The sequence below is a fragment of the Rutilus rutilus genome (assembly GCF_951802725.1).
Source record: "Rutilus rutilus genome assembly, chromosome: 5".
NCBI classification, from domain to species: domain Eukaryota; kingdom Metazoa; phylum Chordata; class Actinopteri; order Cypriniformes; family Leuciscidae; genus Rutilus; species Rutilus rutilus.
In genome coordinates this window covers 227,919-252,482 of record NC_140213.1, presented here as the reverse complement: position 1 = coordinate 252,482, position 24,564 = coordinate 227,919, and the positions used below count along the sequence as shown (strand labels likewise).

General features: G+C 40.8%; 1 protein-coding gene across 1 annotated transcript in view; it reads right to left on the bottom strand.

Annotated features, from left to right (window-relative positions):
• The window catches only part of LOC311290236 (stonustoxin subunit beta-like), a 29,983-nt gene extending 5,788 nt beyond the window's left edge, over positions 1-24,195 (bottom strand). The window contains exons 1-5 of the mRNA XM_084408596.1: positions 24,087-24,195; positions 10,253-10,365; positions 10,049-10,145; positions 5,988-6,080; positions 3,092-4,816 (exon numbers count right to left, since the gene is read on the bottom strand). Of these exons, the coding sequence (XP_084264722.1) occupies positions 3,092-4,816; positions 5,988-6,080; positions 10,049-10,145; positions 10,253-10,342 (2,005 nt within the window). The 5' untranslated portion in view covers positions 10,343-10,365; positions 24,087-24,195. The remainder of the gene's footprint in view (positions 1-3,091; positions 4,817-5,987; positions 6,081-10,048; positions 10,146-10,252; positions 10,366-24,086) is intronic.
• Between the last annotated feature and the right edge of the window lie 369 nt (positions 24,196-24,564).

The window sequence follows — 24,564 nt, the reverse complement described above, 5'->3', positions numbered from 1 at the left end:
CGAAGAGAATAAGTGTGACTCCCAAATGAGGAGCACCAGAGGGTTTTAAATGTCCTATTGGTTTTTATACAGAGAAATGTACGTGTCACTTGTTCAAGGCTTTGTATTGTTTATTGTGAATGTCATATGATTAAGTATAGTAGCCTACATTAGACATCAAATACATAATATACTCTGCGTAACAACATGAACAAAGGAAATAATACGTTCATATATACAGTCAAGTGGGAAACACTTTACAAAATGTTACACATTTAAAGGGTTAGTTCACCCAAAAATGAAAATTCTGTCAGTAATTACTCACCCTCATGTTGTTCCAACCCCGTAAGACCTTCGTTCATCTTCGGAACACAAATTAAGATATTTTTGATTAAATCTTAAAGTTGTCTAACTCCTCCATAGGCTTCCAAGGAACCGAAACTTGCTAGCCCAAAAAATGTATTAAAGACATCGTTAATATAGTCCAAGTGACTCCAGTGGCTCAATCTTAAGTTTATAAAGCGACGAGAATACTTTTTGTGCGCAAAAACAAACAAAAATAACGACTTTATTCCACTTTTCATTTCCTTCTCTCTGGGCCTCGGGTCTTTTTGCGTAGTGTTTAAGCGTAGCGCGTCTGTGTTGCACGTCACCACGTATCACACATGACAAGGGTCGGCCAATAGTGAGCCTATGTGGTGACGTGTAACACAGACGCGCTGCGCAAAAACACTACGCGAACCAACTAGAGGTCCAGAGAGAAGGAAATAAATAGTGGAATAAAGTCGTTATTTTTGTTTGTTTTTGCGCACAAAAAGTATTCTCGTCGCTTTATAAACTTAAGATTGAGCCACTGGAGTCACTTGGACTATATTAACGATGTCTTTAATACATTTTCTGGGCCAGCAAGTTTCGGTTCCTTAGAAGCCTATGGAGGAGTTAGACAACTCTAAGATTTAATCAAAAATATCTTAACCCTCTGAGGTCTGAGCTGTTTTCTGGGCCCTGGAGGTGTTCTGACATGCTCTGACATTTGTGGTTATTTCTGTTACTTGTGACATTTCCATGGCTAAAGTCTGATTACACTGTATTCAGCACAAACTCTGCTACAATAATATATCAGCAGCATGTGTGTAAAAGTTTGTAGTTTTGAGATAATGACATTTATGCGTGGTTTGTGAAAATACAAAAAAAAATTCTCACTGAAATAAGGTCATGAAACCCATACTGATTATTTCTTGACAAGACTTTTGAAAATTGTATGGCGTAGCCTAGAATATTTGCTCCAAAACTATGTGAAAATCACCCTGACTGCTCATTCAGAGAAGACAATATATTGATTTAAAATTTTTACGACGTGTTTTGTGTGAAAAAGCAATATGCGAAGGGGCGGATCATCTCATTAATATGTAAGGCTTTTTACACCTGAGAAAGACAAAGACACACCCTAATGGCCCTATTAGGAGCTTATCAGGGCCCATCATTCTGACCAACCTTCCACAAAGAATGAGGAGATTTAAAAAAGAATGGCTTTTAGATTGTTTGGATTTATTTACAACACAACATGATCCAAAGAAAGAGACCTTTGTGCCATTCCTAAAAACATTGTACATACCTTTCATTTCCAAGGTGTTTGATTTTCACTTTACCATGTTCATGTACAGAGACATGTACTGTGAATGTTGAAGTCAGCAGGACTCAGTGGCATCTGGGTCCTGAAAAAAAAAAAAAGTGAACACACTGATATCAAGAGAAAGGCCTGCACGATTTTGGGAATACATTTTAGATTTTTCTGGTTAAAATTGCTTTTTAAAATTCACAGAATACACACACACACACACACACACACACACACACACACACACACACACACACACACACACAAATGTTTCCAACAATATATTATATAATGAACACCACGTTTGTTGTGCCTTGTAGGCATAGGCTATGCGCAGTGCTGCATAAAATAATAACAATATAGCAACCTATATAAATCTTCCAAAAGATTTCAGTAACTAAGCTAGAGAAAAATATATTGATTATCATGTTACTTAAAATGTTTCCATTCGTTATGATGATATGAAATGAGATAATAGTAAAAACATGAAGCCGTTTGGAGCGTTTTGCTTTTCCAAAATATGATACATTCAAACGTGATCGCGATCCAAAATGTGATACATTCAAACGCGATCGTGCTCAAATATAAAACATTATGGTTACCATACATATCTACGTTTGACCAGATATCCACAAACACAGTAACAGTAAACACGGATCTAAATATGATAATAGTCACCATATATCTAGCAACAGTTCAACTGCAATGTGAAATTTATGCAACAATAACAAACTAATATGTAAGAATTTCTTACCTTATCTTTCTTGTCTTCAAATCGCGTTCATCTTCTGGGGTAAAGCCAATGTAAGCTCACGACGCGTCTTTCAATCTCGACGAAAAGCAGAGACTGATGAAGCGTTTGAGTAGCTGGACATCTTGTTGGTTTTATACAAATTACTTAAACAGAGAATATTTGTTTTCAGTTTGAATCCGATCATTTAAAAGTACACACTTAAATGATTATAAAGATATATGGCTCATAAATGTGTGACAAGTATTCGCTGAGTTTTGTTTCAGTTTATAGACGTGCTCAAGAAAAAAAAGTTCACCGCGACAGAGAGGCAGAACGCACACCCTGTTTATTTTCTTTATTTTTCAAAAGCACAATGTTTTGATTTGATTGTAAGTGGACACATACAAAAGTAGAAATATCACAGATTCTTTTATTATATTTCTTTTTTTCTGTATGACCATAAATGACGGAGTAATTTAAGTTTAAAGTGCTACAATGTTAAGAAAATCCAACAAAACGCGGGGGCGCGTTTGCCGACCTCAGAGGGTTAATTTGTGTTCCGAAGATGAACGAAGGTCTTACGGGGTTGGAACAACATGAGGGTGAGTAATTACTGACAGAATTTTCATTTTTGGGTGAACTAACCCTTTAATTATAGCCACACATGTTAGGAAATATGGTTGTCAATGCAAACATTGACTGTGAATGAAGCGAAATATATATTTTTTTAAAAGATAAAGATTAATGCAAAAAACACTTACCTGAAGATGGTATGGGGCCGATAGTGTCACTGGCTTCACTCACTCCCACTTTACCCACTATCCTGTAGCGGATCGAGTACTGCTTTCCAGACTCCAATCCAGTCAGAGTAAAGACTTCCTCAGCTGTGTTTATGATAATCCACTGTTCCTCAGCGCCAGAATCTGCTTTCTCCTGCTGGTACTCCACTCTGAACCGCACAGTTTCTCCAGTTGGGGACTTCTGCAGTTTCAGGGTCACACTGCGCTCCAGGACCTTCATCACTTCTGGTGGAGGAGGCTTCGACACGGGCTGGAACTGTGTGTCTGTCAGCTTCCCTTTTTCATACAGATAGATAGAGGAGCCAGGACTGGAGGGATTGGAGATGGCAGAAATAATGAATCGATATCTCTTTTCATCTTTATTAGCCTCTGAAAAACTTCTGAAAAGAGATAAGTTCTTTCTCATCTTTGAGCTGACATCAGGATGGTTGAACCACTTTCTGACAGGTGCTAAAGTGCTAGAATGTGGTTTCATTCCCACATTTAGCCCTTTAAATTCATCAGATTCCACAAACTTCTTCAGGGTTGAGAGATCTGGGTCTTCATACTTCAGAGATGTGAAGGTCAAGCACACCACAACATCAATATTAAGATTAAAGAGGATGGTGTTGAGACTGTTTGAGTCTTCAGTATTGATTCCCTCCAGCATCTTGGTGTGAGAACTGAAGAGGTTAAGTTCAGCCTTTGCATGATCTAACCACTGGTTAAGCATGCTAGCATTAAAGGGGGAGCTGTTGTGGATCTTCAGGATGTCTTCCAATGAATGTTGCTCCATCTCTCCTCCTCGTATAGCAGGCAAGACCTTGGCCACTTCTTTCAGGAGCACCGTTTCGTAAATGCTAAGAGAGCCCTGAAATAAACGGAGCCTCTCTTTGATGTCTTTGAAAACATTTACCAGAGTTTTTCTGGAGAGGTCGTTGCAAGTCCTCTCTACTTCTTCCAGCCCCTCTATTATATCTTCAGTGTTGGAAACCAGACTTGTGCTAATTTCTCTCTTGACCTGAGCAGCTTTTGTATCCAGTAGAGAAAGAGGATAGAGCCAGACTTTTATTGGAACTGCATTCTGTGGATTCTCCTTCAGTATAGTGGGGAGCTTCTTGTACACCTCTAGGGCCTCCATGTAAGTGGTGGGGTTCTGCTCAAGGCGGACATCACCATAAAATGTGCAGGCAATATTCTCAGCCACTTTCTTTTGAGCATCTGTCATATTTACAGCTTCGTGTCCCTCAATGGAAAATTGAGGAATCTTCTCAACCATGATATTCAGTTCTCCCTCAATCTCCTGCTTGTCTTCCTCTTCTGAAAATATCCGATCAAACACCATGACGGCCTGAGCTCCGTACAGTACACCTGTGACCACATGAGTTGCAGTTTTCTGGTCAAAGACCTGAGGGTAGGTGATCTGTCCCAACTGAGTCATAGTGAGCTGTTCAAATCTAGAGGTTTCACTGTAATACATTGTAACTCTGGACTGTTGGTTTGAGGATTTGGTGTCACGCAGGAACTTGGCAGATCCTCCCACCTCCACCAGCCCTCCCAAGAAGCTGGCCTTCAGGGAAGCACTCACATCCAGGAGACTGGACTTACTAGAGAGAGAGTCGGAGCTACTGAACTTCACATCTGTCTTTGGCTGTGGACGACTGTCCAAATCTTCTCTCAATGATTTCTTATCCCACAGAGTGACACCTGAAATTAGAAATTACTTTTAGAGTTTCTAGTGCAAAATGCCCGTGCAAAATCAGTTTTTGTGTGTGTTTTTAGTAATTGTTGGTTTGGTGTGTTTGAGTGCTCATTGTTACAATTACACAGCAAAAGTTCAGTGACATTTTTATTTGTGCATGGTAGAAAGCACACAGTAAACTCCAAGAAAATGCTATGCTTGAGCAAACAGTTTGTGCATAGGCTACTACAAATGATGTCTGTGAAAGAGACTGTGTGAACGCATTGAATAGGATATGTTTAGCTGGTGAATAGTATAGGCTACTATTACACAGTAGCGATAACGTTAAGCGCACCTGAATGAAATATAATATTCAGAAGTAAACAGCAGAGCTGACTTACAGTTTCAGTTAACATCCACAAATGAATAAATGCGTCGATTCAGGGAGCAGTGCAAAGTGCCCGTGCAAAATCAGTTTTTGTGTGTTTTTAGTAGTTGTTGGTTTGGTGTGTTTGAGTGCTCATTGTTACAATTACACAGCAAAGGTTCAGTGACATTTTTATTTGTGCATGGTAGAAAGCAAATACTGAGACTGACATAATGACATACAATAAATGTGGAAAGTTTAACTACACGATTCAGGGAGCAGGCTACACAGTGAACTCATAGAAAACACTACTTAAGATCCACTGCTTTCTACGACCCTCTCTGTCTCTGGTCCTGGGGAGTGGCCAGTTGTGCTCACTCAGTGTGCAGTGTGTGCTTCTTTTTCCGATATATATTAACAATATCTTTTGCATTTCTAATTCAAACAACGTCATACTTGGCACTGCACTTACTCGTGCCTGTAGCAAGACACCTGTCAAGTTTGAAATCCAGCGGACTAACGGTACGAGAGATATGCGAATAACACACACACACACACACAGGGTCACACACACACACACACACACACACACACACACACACACACACACACACACACACACACACACACACACACACACACACACACAGACAGACAGACAGACGTTGCTGTAATTTATAGATAGATGTATGAGGAAGTGATTTACTGTTGAAGAAACATGCAGGTTTTATAGTGTTGTTAAACAAGGACTGGTAATTAGTGATGCAATATTTGATGAAGAGGGGAAAATAAACTTTTATTTATTTATATATTTTAGGTTTGTAAAGCACCTGGAATGAAGGTATCCTTGCGGCAGTCATACAGCATACCAGGAAACAGAGGTCTTCCTAGAGCTGCCACTTTAATGGTCTGTGATGCCAGGGCTGCAGTAAATAAATAAAAGGTATTATTTATACTTAGAATATTTATCATATATTAACAAAATTATATCTGATGGTAATGAATACTGTTTAACCCTCTGGGGACCAAGCTGTTTTTGGGGTCCTTGAGATGTTCTGACATGCTCTGACATTTGTGCTTTTTTCAGTTATTTATAAACATGTTAATGGCAAAGGTGTAAATTCACTCTATATAGCACAAACAGGGCTACCATAATATGCGAGCAACGTGTATGTAGATGTTTGTATTTTTAAGAGAATAATGTTTATGCGTGGTTATTGGAAAAAAATTCAAATGAAAGTTGCTGAATTAAGACCACAAAACACATATTAAATATGTGTCCACAATACTTTTGACTAATTGATGTTGTCCCTTTGAGTTCTAGCTTCAAAATTATGTGAAAATAGTCTTGCTTTATCGTTCACAAAAAAAATACATTGATTTAAATGGTGTAAAACAGGTTTTGCTTGGAAAGCCAATATGCGAGGGGGAGGAGTAGTTTACACCTTAGATTACCCAGTCCCACCCACTCTGCATAATGACTCTGCATAATTAGCCATTCATTCAGGTGTGACACTGACTGAGCCACAATGCAAGGACAAAAGATGTATTTAGAAGAAGACTTATATTGACCATTTAAGATTTCGCTTACATCTATCTTGTAAATATGTTTTGCTATTTTATTAAAAATGTTACAATTACAACAATAATTACAATTTCAACAATATTTCAAGTGTACTCTTTCTTTGTAAAAAAGAAAAAGAAAAAAGATTATAGGCCTACATTTTATCATATGTATTCATTATTTTGAATATAGCAAATATATATATATATATATACATATATATATATATATATATATATATATATAATATATAAATAATATAGTTATATATATAACGTTAGATATGAGCAGAAATTGCTAAACAAAAGCTTAGGCTATTTGATGTGGCAGTATATTCTACAGTAGCCTAAAAACTGTACCCAAATCTAGTCAACAAGTGACTGACTGTAACGTTGTTTTTATGAAATATTAGGGCATATAAATGCTAATTTGCAGTTTAATACGTTGCTTATACAAAAACATTTTATTTCAACATATTCCAGTCGATTTTTACTCATCTCAGTAGGCTATAGCAAAGCACTTTATTCTTTCACACACAGACGCGCGATTCAAACAGTCTTTACAAATATGTACCCTTCATTCATCTCACAGAAAGGCGAGTCATATTATAGAAATGCGATTCATCTTTTTGCGGTTTGCATAGGCCTACACTAACGTTATTCCATAACGTTATTCCATAACGTTATTCCACATCAACACTTGAGAAAAGAAAACAGCCTACCTCACTCCTCAGCGGGATCTGCTCCTCATATCAGGAGATATTGCTCCTCATATCAGCACTGTTCTGAGAAACTTTTCTCCATAAGGTAGGCTATATTATGCCTCACTCGATTGCAACACGCTTTGTTTACAGCTGATGTGGGCGTTCTCAGAATTTGCGTTTGAATAGCACGCGCTCTCCGGGGAGTGGTCAAATTACTTTTGAATGGCTCGTAATGAGCTCGACTGGAGTCGCTCTCTTTTTGTACAGATTACAGAAGCTGAGAATATTTGTTTTTTATATAAATTACTTCATTTAAAAGAAGCGATCTCAAGCTTTATGCCCGTGGGTCTGTTTGCCTGTTTGACTGAATTATCGCGGAGTTATAGATCATTTTCAAACGCGTTTCAAATGGGAGTTTACTGACAGAGAGAACGCAGAAATCGCATCATGTTAATTTTTCTTTATTTGTCAAAAAGCAAAACACTATATTTTTATTGTGAGTATACGGAAAAAAAATAGAAACTGAACAGGATCGATTGATGTATTACACGAAAATGAAAGATCAAAATTAACAGAGCATTTAGTGTTTATTTTCATTGCTAAAAAAAAAAAACAAGCAAAACGCGCGGGCGCGTTTTTGGTCCCCAGAGGGTTAACTGTTTACCCGCCAGCATTTTTGAAAAAAGTTGCTAGCCACTGCCAGCATTTTTGATCATTTTCACAAAATTTTCATGATCCCAGAATATTTTGTTGTGTGAATATCTCAAACATGCAACATTTCAAAATAAAGAGCACACCCTCTGCTTTAAAAAACAAAAAGGTTTTATTCTAGCTCTATGCATTTCCTTTTTAAGTTAAAAAAGCAACAATTTGAGCAAAAAGCTGAAAAAGCAAAAAAAAGTTTTTGTCAAAGACTACATCTAGATCTAATTCAGAACGATGATCAAAACATAGATGGATAGAGTAGATTGAGTCAACACCCTCAAAGCTTGCACAGTCCTATAGCTTGTCCAGGGTTGACTTTTCATTCAGTAACATTAGGCAGTTTGATTAATGTGCTATTTAATGTTGATGAATGAATGTTTCTGCTTCTTTTTCACCTGTGTTTTGATCAGGAGATTCGGTATTCTTTCAGAAGATGCATGATAGTGCCCCCTACCGTAAAACAGTGAAAACACGAAATGCCGTAAATTTCCGTCAATGGCAGGGAAAGAGTTAATACTGAAGAAATCCATTTTAAAATAAAGATGCAAGCAGCAATATGGGGTCAAGCAAGCACTGAAGCCATAGCAAGCACATGGCATGGCAAAGAAAATGGTCTTTGGAAATACAGATTTAAACTTTAAACTTTAACTATAATTATATCATATAAAATGCTTTATTTGCATGTACACATTTAAAAGACGCTTTTATCCAAAGCATCTTACAATAGAGTGTCTTACATCAGTCACCAAAGCGAGCTGTGCTTGCACCTCCTATTCAGGCAAGCACAGCAGTTCCTGCTTTTGGCAGAAACCAAACTGCTCTTCCAGAGGGCAATTTACTTTCTGGCTGAAGATTTGGAAACTTTGGGTCTTGTACCTGAAAGGTAACAGCTCATAGATTCTGATCTCTCAACTGAGGATTTTGAGACACTTTTGACTTCCAGAGCTCCCACCACAAGAAAATTGTATGACCTAAAATTGCAGAGTTCCTTTGTAGGATCTTTCTGTGGTCCTGGAAAGTTTTATTTTTTTTTATATTTTTTATTAGAGGCTCCATTTGAGCCTTGAGAAAGGCTGCATCTACTATAACCAATCCAGGCTCTTAGGATTTATGTCGGGCCAGTGGCGTACATTCTCCTAATCTTTTGCAAGTGTGGATATCTGCAGGTTGGAGTAATGAGCATTATGAATGTTTGGGGCATGCCGAATGGTAGGTGCGCGTGGAAGGGTCTTTATTATTGGTCGCGAAAGCTGTCGACCAAGGTGTGTGGCAGGGTTAGTTTCTGTTGTAGCAATTCACACCTCCAAAACACACCTCCTTTCTGCACGCCCAGTGCTCTGACCTGCAGCTACCCCTGTCTTGTTTTCTGGTCTGCTTTAGTAACACAGTCCCCAAGCAGTGTCTTTCCCATTGGATTGTAGATGCTATTGCTCTGTCCTATGAGGCTCTCGTAATGGCTTTGCCTCTGGAAATCCACAAGGAGTGTAGAATCTTCTATAGCTCTATCTAGGGGTGGGCCCTGACATAAGGTTTGTGCTGCAGCCGGCTGGCCCTCTCCACACACATTACTCAGGATTTACAGTCTGGACATGGGCTCAACCCCAGGGTCACAGGTCCTTCAGGGTTTACCAAGTCATGTCTGCATTCAACAGTTGTCTGTGACATTCCCATAGTGTCAATGCCATGACAGTGTTGAGTTCCGAAAGGGAACGTTTCCGGTTGCGCATGTAACTTGGTTCCCTGAAAGGGGAACTAGATGCTGTCATGGTGTTGACACTATGGAAATGTCATTACCAACCCCTCTTAGGGAACCAGGTTATATACGTAACCTGAGACATTTTTCCTTCAAATGATATTGAATCTGTCCAGTGATATTTTTGATAGCACATTCACATTCTGTAACAACATTTCAATCTTACCTGGATGTTTTTTGTTTCCTTTGTCTGCTAAGAAATGAAGTCCTCTGGTGTCTTTATTTAAAATCTGAAGTTCATCAGGTTTGGGTTGTAACACTTCCTATTTTTGAAGGAATAGTTAAAAAAAAAAAGTTAAAAAAAAAACTTCCACAAAGGTTTTTTATCCTTAATCTCATGAAATACATCTGGTTACACTTGCACACTTACCTGTGCATTCACCGCAGCTAGGGTCGCCAACCATAGATATGTACAGTAGATGCAGCTCGGCTGCTTCAGGTACGTCAAACGTGCCGCCATCTTGGAATCGTCAACAAGGAGACCTGTTTGAATGTCAATGTGAAGGAGATGCCTGTCACGACCTTGTCTTGTTTAGTTTCATGGTCATATTCTGCTTAGTTTCCCCCTGTCACCCTTTGTTCTCATTCTTTGTTTGTTGTTTCTTAAGTGTTTCTTTCTAATTATTTATAGTTATAGGCTGCCTGCATTTTTCTTATAAAATAAAGGTAAAATTATTATTATTATTTGAATTACTATATTATATTTATTTTTAAATACTGTAATTTTATAATAATGAAATAGTGCAACCCTACAAGTAGGCACAATGTGAATGTCAAATCGCAATTTTAACCAGAATTTAACCAGATTTCCCCCCTAAACTGTGCAGCCCCATTTGCTCCTGATTTCAGCAGGTTCACAGTTGTTGTTTTTTTTACAGGGACCAGATGCCACTGATGAGTCCTGCTGACTCCTCCTAACCTCTCCTAACCTTCTCGGATCAAGTCAAGTCAACCTTTATTTTTTATAGCATACAACCGAAGTTGACCCAAAGTGCTTTACAGATCAAGCAAGAATAAACTTTTTTCTTTTTAAATACAACATCATACATTATATCAGCTTCAAAAACCCATTTCATGATCTATTCAAAGCCAAACAAAACAGATATGTTTTAAGAGAAAACTTATAAATGGCTAGCGATGAAGATGACCTCACATGGAAAGGAAGACTATTCCATCATTTCAGACCCTTCACCCAAAAGGCACGGTCACCCTTAGATTTATAACAGCAATGAGGAACTGTCAATAGCAATAGGTCAGAAGACCTGAGTCTCTAGTTGGAGAGTAAGGCTGGGCATACACTGTGCAATTTTCGTCCGATTTTGAGCCGAAATCTGACTCGTGCGACTCTTTTTCGGGTCGGGTCGATTTTCAGCTTTGTCATGCGTAGTTTATCGCACAGTGTTCGTGCAGTGTATGGGGGGATACGGGAGGCGATAAACCTCTCCTGACCGGCAATCGGATGGTCGGATGAATCGCACAGCTGAAACATGGAACATGGTGCCGCCGCGTTCGGACGCCGTTCTGGTTGCTCCGCTTAGACTGTGTTTTTATTTAGTATTTTATTTAGAACTACTTTTTTCTTTTGTACATATAACATCTGCAGTGATTATGTATGATAGTAGAACACTTTTAACCATTAGAAATCATTTTAATTACCTAGTGAGCGATGTTTTATCCATTGACCCAGCGTGGCCACCAGAGATTCTTCGTGCTATGGAGGGGAATAATAGCCAGGAGAAAGCTCCTCTGAAGCGACGGAATAAAAAACACAGAGGGAAACGTGCTGGGGTACGGAATAGACTGAGGACTAGAGCGCATAGTCCACCTTTGCCCAGTATCCTGCTTGCCAACGTCCAGTCACTTGAGAACAAAATGGATGATCTGAGAGCTAGGATAAGATTCCAGCGGGATATCAGGGACTGCAACATCCTCTGTTTGACCGAAACATGGCTTACCCCGGAGGTACCGGACGCAGCTGTAACAACGTCCGAAGATTTCTCAGTTTTTAGGATGGACAGGACAGCTGAGGCTGGTAAAATCCGGGGCGGTGGGGTATGTTTCATGATTAACAGCAAATGGTGTGACCTAAGAAACATCGGGCCCTATCTTGCACCCAGCGCAATTGACTTTGTACACCGACGCATGTTTCATTCCTATTTTGCACCCGCGCAAAGCGCGCTTTTCCCTCCACAGAAGCACGTCGCTAAACTAGGGAATGAACTTGCGCTCCCTGGGCGGTTCAGCGCAAAAAAGGAGGCGTGTTCCGGCGCAAACAAAACCTGGTGCTATTTTACTGTTCCATAAAACAATTGCGCCACTGGCCAGAAAAAACCTAGTCTAAAGTCAGTGGCGCGTTGCGCGTTGTTCATTATGCTATTTTAAGGGCGCATGCTTGACCATAATGTATAGCGTGCACAACGCGCATAAACTTTGATTCTCTAATCTACACAGAAGCAGCTGTTTTCATTTTTGCAAATCATATTATTACAAACGATAGATAGATAGATAAGTCAAGTCAAGTCAAGTCATTTTATTTGTATAGCACATTTAAACGAACGACAGTTGACCCAAAGTGCTTTACAAGTTAGAGCAGGAAAGAAACAATATGCCTTAAAATTACATAAAAATGTGTGTAAGACACACATAAAAAAATAAATATGTATCAACATTTCAAAACAAAAAATAAAGCAAAAAGACATAAGAAATTAAAGAGAATTAAAAGCAAGAGAATAAAAGTATGTTTTCAAATTTGTCTTAAAACTGACAATTGTGTTACAGATAGACAATTTATTATAAAAGCATACATCTAGCTTACACATTTACCCACATTATTATATGCCTGTTTAACTGAAGCTAATTTGGGTGTTTCTCCATCCCCAATGTCACTTCTCTCTCTTTTACGGCCGTGACGAGAGCGTTGCTCTCCTCGGCTGTGAACCGTTCCTGGCGCGCGCCTGGCAAATCTGCCGTTATAATAGCAATACGCCAAGGAAAAAGTGCGTCTGCTCTTAAAGGGAATGTGAGATGATGCTCTGATTGGTTTATTTCACGTTACGCCCAAACCACACCTATGAATAATGAAGCTACTTCAGACCAACCCCTTTTAGATTTGCGCCGGGCGCAAGAGTCATTTATCCCGCCGGGAAAATAGCAACAGCGCCGAGACCCGCCCACAAAGTTACTTGCGCTCTGCGCTTTGACACTTGCGTTTCAGATCGTTAAAATAGGGCCCATCATCACTTTGTCCCATTCCTGCTCGCCTCACCTGGAGCATTTAACGATCAAGTGCCGCCCGTTTTATCTGCCACGGGAGTTTACGTCGGTCATTGTAACGGCCGTTTATATCCCACCTCAGGCGGACACAGATACGGCCCTGTCTAAGCTCCATGACATGCTCAGTGTGTGTTTAAACCGTCATCCGGACGCTGCCATCATTGTGACTGGAGATTTTAATAAGGCAAAACTCAGACAGGTAATGCCAAACTTTTATCAACATATCTCCTGTCCAACCAGAGGGAAGAACACACTGGATCACTGCTATTCGCAATTCAGCAATGGTTATAAAGCTAACTTGCTACTGGCTTTTGGGAAGTCAGATCATGCCGCTATCCTTCTAATACCGGAATATAAACAAATGCACATGCGGGTGGCTCCAGAGAGGCGGGTCGTGAAACATTGGTCTGCCCAATCAGAACCCATGCTGCAGGATGCGCTCGATGACGTGGACTGGGATATGTTCAGAGCTAGTTCTGGTGACGTCGATGAGTTTGCGGATGCAGCTATCAGCTTTATCGGCACTCTGGTTGAGGAAGTAACATACACCATCACAATAAAAACTTTTTCTAACCAGAAACCATGGGTTGATAAGACGATCAGATCAGCAGTGAACGCGCGCACAGCTGTGTACAATGAGGGACTTGTGTCAGGAGACATGAACAATTACAAAGCGTCATGTTATGCTCTCCGACGCGCAGTGCGAACCGCAAAACAAAAGTACAGAGAGCGAGTGGAGTCTCATTTCCAACTTGATGACACCCGACGCATGTGGCAGGGACTGAGGACTATTGGCGCATTAGGAGGGGGACCCACCGCTGCGGTAAGTGCAGACTCTTCTCTGGCTGATGAGCTTAACATCTTTTATGCACGCTTTGAGACAAACTGCTCTAGTACTACTTTCAGTTTGCCAGTGTGCAACACTGGGGAAATAGATACTGGCGTCGGAAACGAGCGCACGATCACGGTATCGGAAGACGAAGTTCGTAGAGCTTTGAAGCGTGTGAATGTCAGGAAAGCAGTTGGCCCGGACGGCATTCCGGGTCGAGTGTTGAGATCCTGCGCTGAGCAGTTGACGGGCTTGTTTACATCTATTTTTAATGAGTCTCTCGCTCAGTCAGTGGTACCCACTTGTTTCAAGAAATCTGTAATTGTTCCTGTGCCAAAAAATAATAAGCCCTCTTGCCTAAATGATGATTGACCAGTGGCACTCATGTCACAAATTATGAAGGTTTTTGAGAGGCTTATCAAGAACATAATTTGCTCCTCCGTCCCAAATAACATCGATCCACTCCAGTTTGCCTATCGTCCCAATAGGTGTACTGAGGATGCTGTCTCTCATATACTACATGCCACTCTTACCCATACTGACAGCAACAAAGGGAATTATATGAGACTACTATTTATAGATTACAGCTCAGCTTTTAATACCATGGTTCCCCTCAGACTGGTCTCCAAGCTCAGGGGCCTTGGTATTAATGCCCAGCTCTGTGATTGGGTCCAGGACTTTCTCACGTGCAGAACACGTGCAGTCTTTTTTTAAAAAGACTTAAAAACTTTTTTATTTAAAATTAGCTACAATTAATGTTAAACTGAACTGTTTTTTTTTTCAGTTTTCTTATTCCTGTCCATGTTTTTTACTTCTGAAATATGTAGCACTTTGGGATTTGTTCGCAAATGAAAAGTGCATTATAAATACAATTTATTATTATTATTATTATTATTATTAACACAGGTAGTGAGAGTGGGTCAGACCATTTCTAACAGCATTACCCTGAGTACAGGAGCACCACAAGGATGCGTTTTGAGTCCCCTGCTCTACTCCCTCTATACGTACGACTGTGTGTCCTCTCATAGCTCCACTTCAATTGTTAAATTTGCAGATGATACAGTTTTGATGGGTTTCATTGCTGATAACAACAAGACTGCATATTTGGATGAGGTGGAGAAATTAACGACATGGTGCCAGTTAAACAATCTATCTCTGAACATCAGTAAAACCAAGGAGATGGTTGTTGATTTCAGGAAAAGGCCGCAGCGGCACTATACCCCCCTCAACATCAGTGGGACACCAGTAGAGAGAGTGAGCAGTTTCAAATACCTTGGAGTGCATATATCTGAGGATTTGACCTGGACTCATCATATTCAAGCCCAAGTAAAGACAACCAGAAAAAGACTATACCATCTGCGGTTGCTGAGGAAATTTGGGGTTTCCCCTGCAATTTTAAAAATATTCTATACTGGGGCAATAGAAAGTACATTGACATATTGCATCTCATCATGGTTTGGAAACTGCTCAGCCAAGGATTGTAAAGCCTTAAAGAGAGTGGTGCGCACAGCAGAGCGTATAACGAAGAATGCTCTTCCTTCTATGCAGGATATTTACAACCGACGGAGCAGGGTCAGGGCTGTCAAGATATGCAAGGACTCCACTCACCCTGGAAATGCATTGTTTAAACTGCTGCAATCAGGTAGACACTTTCGTAGTCTGATGGCTAAAACAGAGAGGCTCAGGAGGAGCTTCTTTCCTCAGGCCGTCAGACTACTCAACTCAGACATAAAAAACATGGCACTTTAAGGACTCTGACGACAAAATGGTTAATACATGGCACTGCTTATGCAATTTACTAGTAATTATTATTTGTATATTTATTTAATTGTTGTATCTTTTTAAATAATATTTAGGGTATGTTTTTATTGCACAGTCTATAGGAATACCAGGCTTACATTTCACTGCTTGTTGTATGAACTATAACTGGTATGTGACAAATAAACTTTGAACTTGAACTTGAACTTGAAGCAGAGCTACGAACCGATTGCCCTAAACTCATTAGCTGTGTCCCAATGTGAAGGCTGCACACTTCGGAGGTCGCATTTGAAGGCCAATTGCGTCACCGCGGCGCGATGAAGGCTAAGCGACGCCAAATGCACCCTTCGTTTCCCCGTGAAAGGAAGGATACATAAATGGACACTTAGCAGACTATCCTACCCTATCCTACCCCATAAGTCATCGCGCGCCGGTGACGACAGCATTTTTATTTAAAAAAAAATTACGGCCGAGAGTTCGGTGGCGGACGGCAAATTCACATTTAAATGTAAGTATTATGTTTTCATTTACTCAAATAGCTAGTGAAACCTGAGTTAAAAGCCACAAGTTTTTCTTTCTTATAAACTTCATCTTAACTCCTTCGTCACCATTGCGTGGCTTCATTTGTCAGGTGGTCTGAGGCAAAACTTGTGCTAATATTAGTTTAATAATTGTTTCAGGAGGCAAGGAGTCTAGTCTAACTTGTGTGAATAAGAAATATCACTCACCCTATAAAGCCCACAAACATAAGAAAAGCAGTAGATAAGGCAATGGGGTTTCACTTTTATGTGTTTTTGTAGTGCTGTCATGCAAGCTATATACAAAGGTTTTAACCACATTATTTGAGTATCCATAAATATGATTTCTGAATACAAATATGATTTTAAAAATACAAAGTAAGAAAGTTAAGATCATATCTTTGCTGAAATGTATTGTGCTGTTGTTGTTAACAAGCCATGGTTAATTTGCTCTGCCTTAGGATTGCAAGTGTCCTGGGACAGGAGAGGGAGTGGGTGGGAAACCCACTGCTGAAACGTGGCCCTGGTTTGTCCTCATGGATGAGGTGTTGGGACAGAGGCATTGAATCCCTGAGGACACACCAGGGCCGAGTTCAGCAGTGTGTGACCAAGAAGAGGAGGAGCTAGAGGCAGCACCAGCATCAGCATCAGCATCAGCACCACGAAGAAGGCGAGACAGAGAGGACGAGTTTTTGGACTTGATTAGAGAAGACATATATATATATTCTTGTTTAACTTTTTTTCACTTATATTTTTTAAAAGGAAAAAAAAATCTGTACATTTATTTCTTTTTATGCAACTTTAAATGTGTAAATAAAAGAGAATTCATTGCTCTGGACATTGTTTATTTTTGTAATGACAGTCATAATTTCTACATGAAACAAATTATTCTATACCTTTTTTTCCCCCAACTATTTACAACATATGTTAAACATCTCAAAATCAACATAAACATTTAAATTTACAGTACATAAAATAAGAAAAAATGAAGTAGACTTTTATTCAGCTGAGTGGGAGACCCTGGTGTGCTGCTGGACCGGGATGGGCACAATAGAGACCCTGGTAAGGCCTCCTGCTGGTGGGACATCATCTGGGATGCTCTCCAGAGTGTTTGACTGCATATTTTCACTATCCACTAAGTTGTCTACCAACAGGTTTGCTGGGCTGACTCATGGAATAAATATTGAGATACTTTATTACACTAAAGTACTTTTAATAACCACTAATACTGCATTGGGGAAAAACTACTAGTCATATATTTCAAACCTTAGTTAAGCAAAGTTATCTTGCATACTCTAATGTACTTAAGGCATCAAGAGTAAAAGTAAAGGAATTCTGCAGAAAAAAAAACTTGTCAGGGTTTTTATGATGGTTCTGCTTTTATATTACTGCATATGTTGCATTTTACTTTTGAATATTTTCAAGATTGATACATTTAAACTATATACTTTTGTGTAGTTTAATGTAAAACAATGCATCATATTGTAAAATAACATAATTTTGTAGTGTTGCTGTCCTGTGTGGGAAAATTACTTTGAGTATTAACGAAGTATGTAGTTCCTTACATACCACCACTGGTTATTTTGAAAATTAAAGTAACAAAATGTAGGCCTATTGTCACAATATTAACAAATTGTTGCTAACTACAGCTCCGTCACATTTGGCGCATCTGAAGCGCTCGGACCGGTCTAGCCTACGGAGGATTGTTCTTGTCGCCTAGCAACAGTGACTGACAGCTGCCGATGAAGAGCGGGAGTAACATTCGCACTGGACTTTTTATATTCAACTGGGTTTTATATTCAAATAGGGTTGAAAACCTGTGTAAATATTATATATTTACCATGGTCCATTTATGTGCATAATAAAAAGAATACACTAGCCTACAAAATCGCATCAAGGTAAGATATAAATGAACATTTGAATCTTCGGCTAAGCTGAAAGTACATGACCTGAAACATCCTTAATACCATGTCCTCCAGTAAAATATAAAACATAAAAATGACAATAGCCAATTCTGGCTCCATAGCTGTTTACTCAATTATATCAAATGAATTATCAGGATGGCAGCTGTCCTCTCGCACCGTTGCTTGGCGCCTGGAGCGGTAATCGGGAACACCTGGCTGCGCAATTAGGAAATCCTACGAAGGCTACATGGTGCGTCGTTCGGAGGACGCATAGGCTGCATCCTTTGAAGTCCGCGGCCTTCGGAGGATGCAGCCTTTACATTGGGACACAGCTAGTGTGTTTTTCCTCACTGCGCCTGTGCGAAAACAGAAGTGTCACCATTTCATCTTTAATGTAGCAAGAAAGAAAACGAAAAGAGGGAGATCTTTAAGTTCTGTAGATATCAAACTAGCCACAAATTACTGTTGCTTACCTCCAGTTCGTGTTGCAAAATGGATAAACCATATTACCCATGTCTTTCAAGCCACCTGTGATGTAGCTACACTCTGTCTCTTTTATTAATTTGTTAAACAATGTTCATGTTACACAAGCTGTTTTTGAAATAAAGCTGTTTTTAATTTTCATTGGTGACTGTTACGAGCCCATCAAATGAATTAAAATGGAACATCATAACATATAAAGACCACAGAGACTCATTGACGGTGCATAAATTATTTATTTATAAATTATTTAAATAATGAATAAATTGTCATAAGCAGAGTTTGAGTTTGAATACACCTTCTGGTGCTACTTGGACACGTCATCAGTGAAGAACCCGGGGTCATAGGGTGTTTCGGGTCTTTAATCTTCATACACCCTCACCCGGGCGACCCAGCCGGGGGTGATCAGTCCCCGGCTTGTGTCCAAGTGGCCTGTTGCTCCACGGATCCCCCCTACGGATCCACAGCCACCGAGAAGCCCTCTCTGCGGCCTCTAAGATGTTTGTGGTGGCTTTTCTCAATTGCAGTCCTTTCACACCAAGGAGTTTGAGGGTTCGCAGCAGTGAGCGGCCAGCGAAGCCTCGGCACCCAACCTCGACTGGCTCGCAGCGAGCTTTCCAGCCGTTGTTCCGGCACTCCGAGCTGAGCTCTGCGTACTTAGCCCTCTTGCGCTCGTGGGCCTCTTCGATACGGTCTTCCCAGGGGACAGTCAGTTCCAGGATAACCACTTGCTTGGTAGACTCAGATGTTAGCACCATATCTGGGCGGAGAGAAGTGGCTGTGATGTTGCCTGGGAACTTAAGCTGTCTTCCAAGGTCGACTTGAAGCTGCCAATCACGAGCAGTGGAGAGGAGCCCCCCCGTAGAGTTAGGCCGGTGGTGTTGTTCCTTCTGCCCAGCTCTAATGAAGGTGATTGTTTGTTTGGGGGCTGCCTGGGTCTTGCTGAGCTGGATCGCTGTGCAGATGGAATCTGCCAAAGCCTTTAGCACCTGGTCGTGGCGCCAGCGGTACCGCCCCTCCCCTAGCGCTTTTGAGCAGCTGCTCAAAATGTGCTCCAGTGTGCCCCTCTTCTGGCACAGCTTACACTCAGGAGTGTCTGCCAGGCCCCAGGTGTGCAGGTTAGCTGGGCTTGGGAGGATGTCATAGACGGATTGGACAAGAAACTTGATCCGAAATGGCTCTGCTTTCCAGAGCTCTGCCCAGGTTATTCTGCGTGGATCTGCATGTTCCCACCTGGTCCACGCTCCTTGTTTGGACATGCCGGCCATTTTGGTGTAGCGTTCTTCCTCCACCTCTGCTCGTATCTCGTCCTGAATCAGTCTGCGCCTCTCTTTTCCACGAGCCAGATCGTAACGTGGCTTGGGAAAACAACCAAGACCTGCTCGTCCCGTTGCCACGGGACCCACCAGCGTTTTGTGCCTCAGTCGCGCCTCAGCTGTAGTGACGGCTTCTTGCGCCTGCCACTGCCTGCACTGCTGTTGCGACTTTTGTGTCTCTGGAGTCCCTGTACATCAATACCTCTCTGGAGCGGGTGACTTTGAACTCCTCTGATAGTCCACTCAAAGGAAGATGCAGCTTGGTGGAATGTCCGTACAGGGCAATGCTGCTCAAGGACCGAGGGAGCCCCAGCCATTTTCTGAGAAACTGGCTGATAGACTTCTCTAGAACCTCGACTGTTGATATTGGTATCTCGTAGACTAACAGGGGCCAGAGTATTCTTGGCAAGACTCCATGCTGGTAGATCCAGGCTTTGAATTTTCCGGGGAGGCCAGATCTGTCAATCGCTGTGAGCCAGGTAGTCAGATCGCACTTGGTTTGTTTTATGGCAACTGTGTCCTTCAGGGAGCTATCAAATATCTTCCCCAGGCTCTTGACCGGTTTTTCAGTCACCGATGGAATCATGGTCTTTCCCAGGGCAAAGCGGAAACGGTCGGACACTTTACCCTTCTTTAGGACCAGAGACCTGGACTTAGTAGGCTTGAAGCTCATCCTTGCCCAGGAGGTGAGCCGTTCAAGCCCCTGGAGGAGCCACCTGCACCCTGGAACAGATGTTGTCATCACTGTTAAGTCGTCCATGAAGGCTCTTATGGGGGGCTGGCGGGTCCCAGATCTTGACTTGGGCCCTCTGCATTCCACCTCGGCCGACTTGACAATCATGTTCATGGCCAGTGAGAAGAGAGATACAGAGATTGTGCAGCCGGTGATTATCCCCTTTTCAAGTTGATGCCAGGAGGACGTTACTTGGCCTGAAGAGACTCGCGCGCTGAAGTTGTTGTAATAGTCCATGATGAGGTTGCAGAGCATGGTGGTAAAAGAAAGTAACAAAACAAACAAAAACATTACCCTGCACCCACATATCTACCGGAGAAATAACACTTGCCTACCTCCCATTCGAAAACAAAAGACAATGTTCTCCGTGAGTCTTCCGGGTCCTCTGACTGCTACCCTAACTAATCCTAAACTCAATAACATGTGAAAAACCCATCACCAATTACCACCAGCTCTAAATAAAGTTATAAACTGAATCTAACAGACGTGCATTCCACTCCGGGAACGGGCTTATGAAACACGATCATGAAGTCGACACAAGAAACTCCATAAAGAGGCATAACGGGCCGAGCACACGAGACACCTAACCTTAACCCTCACCCTAACCCATCTGAAAAATGCATTAAATATAATTCTGAAGAAAGATTGGCAGTAGACGAGTGAATAGACCGGGCTTTACATAAAGGCTGAGTGTATGTAGGGCGAGGGCAGGTTGACACAGACTCAAATATGATTGAATAATGGTCAGAAATGCCAGTATATAAAATTTCTAAACACAGAAAGACCATACAGTAATACCAGATCTAATGTATGACCCTTGTTGTGAGTAGGATCAGTGATGTGCTGTACAAGGTTTAGTGACTCAGTGAGTGAGCTAAATTCATTTACCAGCAGTTTTGATGGACAGCATACATGGATAATAAAATTCCCAAGAGTGAGGAGTCTGTCACCACGAGTCACCAGTCCAGAGAGGAAGTCTGAAAATTGTTGAATAAAATCCTTGTTAAATTTGGGAGGTCTGTAGACGAGTACACAGAAAACAGGATCCAAGATGTCATTTTTTTACAACTTGGCCTCAAAACTGGAATACATGTCCATAGATAGCATTCTGCATTTAAAAGAGTTTTCAAAAACAGTAGCGACGCCACCGCCGAGTCCTGAAATCTGTGGGGAATTTAGAAAGTCGCAGACTGGCGGTGTTACATTCCCCAAAGCCATTTGTTCGCCGGGGTTTGGTTTACGCTCTGTTGTTATGGATAGCCATCACTGTCCTGCATTCTCATTGGTTTACGCTCTGTTGTTATGGATTGTCATCACTGTCCTGTGTTCTCATTGGTTTAGGCTCTGTTGTTATGTTTCGTCAAAACTGTCCTGCGTTCTAATTGGTTTAAGCTCTGTTGTTATGTATCGTCATCACTGTCCTGCGTTCTCATTGGTTTAGGCTCTGTTGTTATGTATCGCCATCTCTGTCCCACGTTCTCATTGGTTTAGGCTGTGTTGTTATGAATCGTCATCACTGTCCTGCGTTCTCATTGGTTTAGGCTCTGTTGTTATGGATCGTCAAAACTGTCCCGCGTTCTCATTGGTTTAGGCTGTGTTGTTATGTATCGTCATCACTGTCCTGCGTTCTCATTGGTTTACCCCCTATTGTTATGGATTGTCATAACTGTCCCGCATTCTCATTGGTTTATGCTCTGTTGTTATGAATTGTCATCACTGTCCTGCATTCTCATTGGTTTAGGCTCTGTTGTTATGAATCGTCATCACTGTCCCGCGTTCTCATTGGTTTACCCCCTGTTGTTATGGATTGTCATAACTGTCCCGCTTTCTCATTGGTTTAGGCTCTGTTGTTATGGATCGTCATCACTGTCCTGCGTTCTCATTGGTTTAGGCTCTGTTGTTATGGATCGTCATCACTGTCCCACGTTCTCATTGGTTTAGGCTCTGTTGTTATGGATCGTCATCATCGACAAGGAGTTGTGTAGCTCTGAAAGGAAGGGTCTGATCCTCCTAATGTTGTACAAGACAAATCTACATGACCGGGCAGTTCTAGCAATGTGGTCTGTAATACTGTAATTTTCCAGATGTGCTGGATCTCTGGTTTCTCTTTTAGTAAAGAGAGAGAATGGGAGAAGGAAGTTTGTTTGAGGTGGACCTGGTCACCACAGACCCAAATCTTCTCAGCTGTTGCTACTGTCATATGCTGCACTGTCTCTTCATGTGGCACATTATGTTTGGCACATTGTATGGGTCACTATATCATAACAAGGTAATACAATGTGTAGTCAAGTGATGACTGATTAACAGTAATGTAAATGCTAAATGTCCTAATACCTGTTGATGATACTACAACAATGCAAAGCATATGCTCTTAACCTTGCAGTTTTTCACATATCATGTAAGACTCAATTTCTATATTTCTTTGCACAAAACTCCCTAGAAAGTGTCATTTAATGGTTTATTTTTCAAATAAAATTCCAGAGGGGGGCATACCCCTGGACCCCCCTAGGGAGAGCCCCCCCCCCCCACATAATAAATCCCAATTTAACCCCTGCTGATAATGGTCAGATAAGTATGATATAAATCATGCTAGTGCAATTCCACTAATGCCAACATAATTTTCGAGTCTATTTAAAAGAATGTTGTGGTCGATAGTGTCAAATGCAGCACTAAGATCGAGTAACACTAATAGAGAGATACAACCACGATCGGATGATAAGAGCAAATCATTTGTGACTCTAACGAGAGCAGTCTCAGTACTATGGTACGGTCTAAATCCTGACTGGAAATCCTCGCAGATATCATTTCTTTCTAAAAAGGAACATAGTTGTGAGGATACCGCCTTTTCTAGTATCTTTGACAGAAAAGGTAGATTTGAGATCAGCCTGTAATTCACTAATTCTGTAGGATCAATTTGCGTTTTTTTAACAAGGGGTTTAATCATAACAAGCTTAAAGGTTTTTAGTACGTATCCTAGTGAGATAGATGAATTAATGATATTAAGAAGAATTAACATTCTGACTCATTCTGCTAGCACAGGACACATACACACACACACACACACATATATCAGTAATATAAAAGGTAAAAGATAATATAATAGTTAAATACAACTTTGCACTTTTTAGTATTTTGAGTTTCAAATTCATGGTCAAGTCAAGTCATCTTCATTTATATAGCGCTTTTAACAATGTAGATTGTTTCAAAGCAGCTTTACAGAGATATTACAATATTTTCACAATTACTTATGTCTATCCTCTGAAAACTTGCTTTAACTTTTTCTTTCAGTGAACATGTAGATTGATTTGCTGAGCATTGTATTAACCTTCTCTTAACCTTTACTCCAAAACACACTGACACTGCCTGTTGATATTGTTTTAAATCACATCTTACCTGGAGTCTCTGTTCCTGATATGGTAAGAAGTCTGAGGCTGTAGTTAAAGTTCTGCTACTGATGAAATGTCTCATGAAAAAGTGTGTTGTCAGAAAAAAGTATTCTCAGAAATGTTGAGAAAGGTTGGAGGGGAGGTGACCCAGTGGTCATTGCCCCTTTGACCTTGAAATGCTTTCTGGCAGTATACAATCATTTTTGGCAGTATACTGTGTTTGTGTGGCTACAGTGCCAGGGCTGAATTTTTGTCCCAGTCCGCCCCTGCATATAGGCCTACAATATACATTATATTCTGTATCAGATTATGTTATCTTATATCCCACCTGGATTTAATACAAAAGCAAATATAGCAGACAATATAATCAGGGCATGGAGGCGCCGGCGCGATCACTTGCATTGCACGTGAACTGAAGCTCGTCTCATAAATGAACCAAAACTCAGCGTATAGGCTACATGCCTCACAGACATGAGAAATATATC